The sequence below is a fragment of the Haliotis asinina genome, chromosome 10 (assembly GCF_037392515.1).
Source record: "Haliotis asinina isolate JCU_RB_2024 chromosome 10, JCU_Hal_asi_v2, whole genome shotgun sequence".
In the NCBI taxonomy this organism is placed as follows: domain Eukaryota; kingdom Metazoa; phylum Mollusca; class Gastropoda; order Lepetellida; family Haliotidae; genus Haliotis; species Haliotis asinina.
In genome coordinates, this window is record NC_090289.1 from 19,194,413 (window position 1) to 19,200,412 (window position 6,000).

Sequence of the window (6,000 nt, forward strand, 5' to 3'; positions counted from 1 at the left end):
CTAGACAAGAGGTCAAAGCAGCTGGTCTGTAAGATCTTACCTTTTGCTTATCCTTATGCTTAATTTTACTAGTTTTCCATGATGATGGATAGTTGCCTGACTGCCATATTTCATTGAATGTTGACTGTAACATTGTCTTCCCACTTGGACTGTAACATTGTCTTCCCACTTGGAGGGAGATGGATCCTTCCTTCACCAGTGGCTGAGGCCTTGATTTCCGACATTGCCATATTGAGCTCATTGATGGTAAAAGGGTCACTTGGATCTTTAAGATCACATAGAGTATCAGTACATTCAAATAGTTGTAGTTCACTGTCACTATAGTTTGAGGGATCAATACTACGGTCAGAGAGTGCATTTCTCTGCAAAATGTGCACCAAACAGATCAGCCAGTTCCTTTGTGTCTGTAATCATACTTCCCCCATGTTCCAGAGGAGCTTGTCCTGATCTGCTGCTACCATTGATGGCTTTTATCTTCCTCCAAATGATGTTTGATGGAGTGTGACAATTATTGGAGCTCACAAATTCTTTCCAGCTTGAGCATTTAGTAGATTTGATGGTTCTTTTCATTTTGGCCTCTTCACATAATGTGGAATGCACAAAACTAGTTTGGAATTAGGATGAAATAACTGGGGTGAAACGACTTGGGGTGAAACCACCTGGAATCCAGAGCCCCTCAGACTGAAGTTGACAGTTGACAGAGACCATCAGCTTCTCAACAAAGAAGCCAGACGAATTATCCCTGGAGTTTAATTAACTCCAAATTAACTCCACAGAAAAGTTAGGCATCATCTACAACATGAAGAAGTTCAACCTAGACTACCCTTTGAAGCCCGAAAAGTTCAAGATTCTGCATCTACCAGACTTAAGGCATTTCACTTGTGAGCATATATGTGCAAGATGCATATCTTCATCCAGTTTCATGAACATGTGTCAACATTATATATGTAAAGTCCATCCGCAGAGGCACACTTCAGCTGAAGCCCATTCAGAGGAGAGCATACCTAGATCGCATTATATCTACACCTGATAAGATACTGCAGTGGTTGATGGTCAGATCAGATGTTTGTGGAGGCACCTTTTTGCAAGAGTGGATTTACAATCTACATCTAGATGCCTCACTCTATGGATGTGGAGTTTACCTTGATGCAGAAGTAAATGCAGGGACAAGGTTCAGCATAGAATGAGATCTTCACTTCACATCAACCAGATAAAATTTAGGCAGTCATCAGTGCCACCTATCACTCGTCCCATCTGCTCCTAGTAAACACTTGGCCCAGACCTAGCAATGCTAAGATCATTCATTCATTCATTCTTTCTAACAGAATGAAAGTGTATCCAGAGACATTTTAACTACTGGTGCATGATCAGAGCTATTCACTTGTAGACTTGTTTGTGACAAGGTTCAACAAGCAGATAATGAACTTCATCTCATTAGATCCAGATCCATATCTTGGGCTGATCTCCATGCCTGCGCATTCCCGCCTCCTGCACTACTAATATGAGTCATAAAAAAATCTCCCAGATGAAGGTCCTGCGACTGATTTTGGTAGTTCCCTAGTGGTCATTGAGAACGTGATTTCCTGACCTCATCAGACTGCTCGGAGAATGAAGTTCACAACTTTCAAACTGGCCCAATGTACTGATTCATCTACATGCAAGACAGGCTCATGCAAGTCCTGAAAGCTTTTAGCTTCATGCTTGGAACATATTACGAACTGCCTCACAAGAAGAGGGTACACTACTAGCCAAGTGCTGTACCAGAAATAAGTATAAGAGCTTTGACCAGTTTGCAGCTTGGAAGGGGTAATCAACAACTGAGTCTACACATGCTCAAATGGCAGAATACTTAAGTCATATGAGAACTGTCAGACATTTGAAAAGTTCTACCCAGTGTGTACCTAGCAGCCATCAGCTCAGTTCTCACCATGTACTCAGGAGTGAAACTCACCATAGTTCCAGAACTCATCGCACTGCTGAAATCCTTGAAACCAGAAGTTCAGCATAGGAAGGTTAAAGCACCAACAGAGAACTTGAACATGTTACTTCAACACTTAACCAGCAATGATAATGAGCCATTACTTGCTCAGAAAATGCTGTTAAAAATCCATGCTGTAGACTTCAGTTGAACTAGGTTTGCTACAGGTGACCATCCAACAGTTCATCTCGGGACTTCATCTTGGTACCAGGACAACCAGATAGACAATTCCACATCCCGGCGTTATGATCCATCCTTGGATCGGACGACGCTAAGGACTTATGCCCTGTGAGAACCTTGAGAATCTGCTTCAAAGGACTTCTGGAGAAGATTCATGCACTCATTTTATCCCATTATCATCCGCTACATCTACTGAAGTCTTCAAAACAACTATCTCCATCTGGCTGAGAGCAGTAATCCTGAGGGTGTACAAAGTGGCAGGACAGGATCCACATAGAGCCTCCAGTCCTCATGAAGTTAGAGTCACTGCATCCACTTTAGCACATCATCTGCACCATGTTGTCTATTATGAAAGGATGTTTCTGGAGATCGGACTGTCTTCTCCAACCCCTGCCTATGGGAGACTGCCAGGGAAGATATATACGGTCTCCATTTGAGTTCGGTTCATTAGTTGTGTCAACACTGTTGATAGTTCCACCCAGGAATTAAATACTCACCCATAATCACATAGACTTGAAGATGTTGTCTAACTGTTTCAAAGATAGAAATTCCATGGTCCAAGTCAAGCCAGAATCCTTGTGAGTCTTAAAAATCCACAAAATCTTATGATTTACTTCTTTTTATTTATTCTTACAGCTGCACTGGCAAAAGATTAGGTATCAATAGGTATCAGAATCCAAATATGTGGCTCAACCAATTACATATGGGTCAGTATAAGGAAAATATGTAATTTTTATGGTAAAATTGATATTTTACACATATTCTCACTCATAGTCTAAGGGCACCCCCAACTGTTAGTCTCAATAATTATTTGGATTTGGTCAATATTGTTTGGCATTATAATGGAGAGCGTGACACGTAGCCAGTGATCATGTGGGCCACTGGCATGGGAACTGGAGAGGACCATTTGGGGTGAGCTGTTTTTGAACTTTTTATTTGGGAATAATTAGGCAAAGGTTTCCACTCTACCTCTGAAAAAAGGGAGATAAAGCAATAATGCAATAGTCAGGAGTATGAAATATCAATTTTATCGTAAAAATTACATAAATAATGAGTAAACTTAAGAATATGTTTCCAATTTAATTAACCAAACTGTATCTTGTCTTTGTTGATCAATGCATGGATATACATGTTATACTTATACCGTAACATGCGATTGTGGGTGACACAACAGATATCCGCAACCCAGTCAAGAGTTCTAGGATATTATCAAAAGCATAAAAAAAGCACATGGAATTTGCTCTGGATCAGTGTCGCTTTAAGACAGGGAAGCTCATGCACTCTATCGACTCTAGGTACAAAAACATTACATTATTTTTGCCCAACATCACTCTTGACTACCACTTGTTAGGCTTCCATTTTATGTAAAAGTACCAGATATGGTGCTTTACTGAGAAAGTGTAATCACAGCTGTAAATATAAGTTAATTAAATGGTCTCAGTGAAGCAAAGATGCCCACGGAGCAGAGAATTTCCTCAGTGACCAGAGGAGTACATCCTTGTTTGATGGGTAGTTATGGAATCAATGTGATCACTTGAGCTTTGTTATTGGGATCTCAAAAAAGCAAAGTTCATTCCAATAGTAGTTCATTCAGAAACCAATTAATACTAGACCATAGATTTTCTATGTAATGTGTTGCTTCGTTGTATATCAACATTTATGTCAAGTTAATACCAAACAAGTGTATAGTGATTCTTGCCATCACTTTCTTCATTGCTCTGTTTTCAGGCATCTGACAACAAGTCAGTAGTTGACGGCACAGAGAAGAGTCTTGAGGATCTTATGAAGGAAATGAAGGGATTATAGCAGTTTAAATGTTTTTAATTCCACCTCACTTGTCAAGACATCTGTTCACAAAATATTCTTAAATCTTTTTTGTTTACAAATACACCTGAAATGGAAACAGTCCACTTTTAAATACCCTACAGTTTTACAAAAGTTAGGTGACAGGAATATTTTCCTGTGTGGCCAAAGTAATGAAATAATAAACCACAGGTGTTTGCAACGTTTACAACCAATTGTGGCCTAATCGTGCAATTGATATAGTTCTCTATGTTTAGCAACTGAATATGGCCCATCTGTACAACCGTTGTTGTTTGCAACATATACAGCTAATTGTGGCCTAACTGTAAAACTGCTAGTGTTTGCTACATGTAGCAACAGAATATGGCCTATCTGTACAACCAACGGTGTTTGCAACATGTACAGCTAATTGTGTCATATTAATACCAGTCATGATAAGATAGTCAGTATGGTCTATAGGGTATCACCAACCCTGATGCTTGCATTATGTTTGTGATGTCATAACAAGATGTTTGGCTGTCTTCAGTCATACCAAAGCAGGTGAAAATATGTAAATATGTATGTTGAGATGTTTATGTTTGAGAAACTCATAACTCACATCAAGCTTTTCTCATATTTTCCATGGCTACAATGCACGTTTGGTGATAGTTGTTATGGGTTATAGTGAAAATGGACCCAGGCGAAAACAGCCAAAAATTCATTCAAGAAAACGGCTACTGCTCTTGATAAATACGGCCACCGGTGCTAGAGAAAATGGCCTAGAGTAAACTGCCATTATATGTAACAAAGATGCTTGTATTTTTTTTTCTTTTATTCATCTCAACATAAATATCATAATAAGAAGACATGAACAGTGATAACACAGTTATGGCCAAGGTTTAGGTTGTACATCTTTATGATGTATTTATGGATTGTATGTTGTACATCTAGTATCTCAATAGAACTACTGTTGGCCACAGAATTTGGCCTAACCATTCATCATTTGTTTGTCTCTGAAAATATATATATTATGATGCTATATACTATAATACTGTTCTAAAGAGATAAATATAGGACTATCCATGAAGAAGTAAATTCTGTTATCTAGAATATACATATATGCAGTATAAGATTATAATATAATCTCCTTTGATCTCGGTGCAAGTATGTTGGCCATTTTCTCCATGCACAAAAGCCGTTTTCTCCAGGTTTGGTGCATGTTCTCTCCAGTGCGCAGGCTGTTTTCAGAATGTTTTTGGGCTCCATTTTGGCTGGGGTCTGTTTTCTTTGTATCATGTTGGTATCTTTTGTTGAGACATGGACCCAAGGTAAATAAAATATTTACCAAATATTGTGTGGTTATTAATTCAGCTGTAGCAATCTGTTTATATTCAGAGTGCATATAATTTGACTGTATTTATCTCATGTGATTGATGGTCACATTTGTTCAGACAAATGGTCCAGAAATGGATTATTTTGTATCAGTAATTCTTGGACATATGCTAACTAAGCAATTCTAACTGGCAGTGTTGTTGTGATGGAATGACAGTTGAATGGGTAGGCTATGTGAACAATTTTGAGTTTGACATTTTCAAACTTATCATATCGCACGTAATGCAGGTACCCTCTTCCTCTATGACCACTTGTGGAAGCATGCTGAATCAAATCTTACTGGCCTCTGATCACCCAACCTCTGCCCCCACCATGACATCGGCACCTGTCAATCATCACCATGCTCATGCTGCACGATTAGATGATCATGTGACGGTCTGTATCTGTCATTCTCTTTCTTGTCGTTGCACCGTGTGGGTGTGTGTATGCTCTATCTCCCACTTTTCTCTGTATTTCATCACTGGGAAACGTCTTCCCTTATTATATCACTGAATGGACACAAGACGAGTGGCTGACAGGGATCGTCAGAGGTTTCTGAGAGTCCTTCATCCTCTCTACATGTGAAGCGAGATCATTCTACCACCTTGCCCTTCATCACCTGACACCATTAGCGGATGAAGTAACTACTGATACTGTATCTCTTTTTCTGGAGTGACATTCAACTTACC

General features: G+C 39.3%; 1 protein-coding gene across 1 annotated transcript in view; it reads left to right on the forward strand.

Moving 5' to 3' along the window:
- LOC137299184 (ubiquitin-like modifier-activating enzyme 5) overlaps positions 1 to 5,289 on the forward strand; it is a 126,868-nt gene extending 121,579 nt beyond the window's left edge. The window contains exon 12 of the mRNA XM_067831758.1: positions 3,887 to 5,289. Coding sequence (XP_067687859.1) covers positions 3,887 to 3,964 — 78 coding nt within the window. The 3' untranslated portion in view covers positions 3,965 to 5,289. The remainder of the gene's footprint in view (positions 1 to 3,886) is intronic.
- The last annotated feature ends 711 nt before the right edge of the window (positions 5,290 to 6,000 follow it).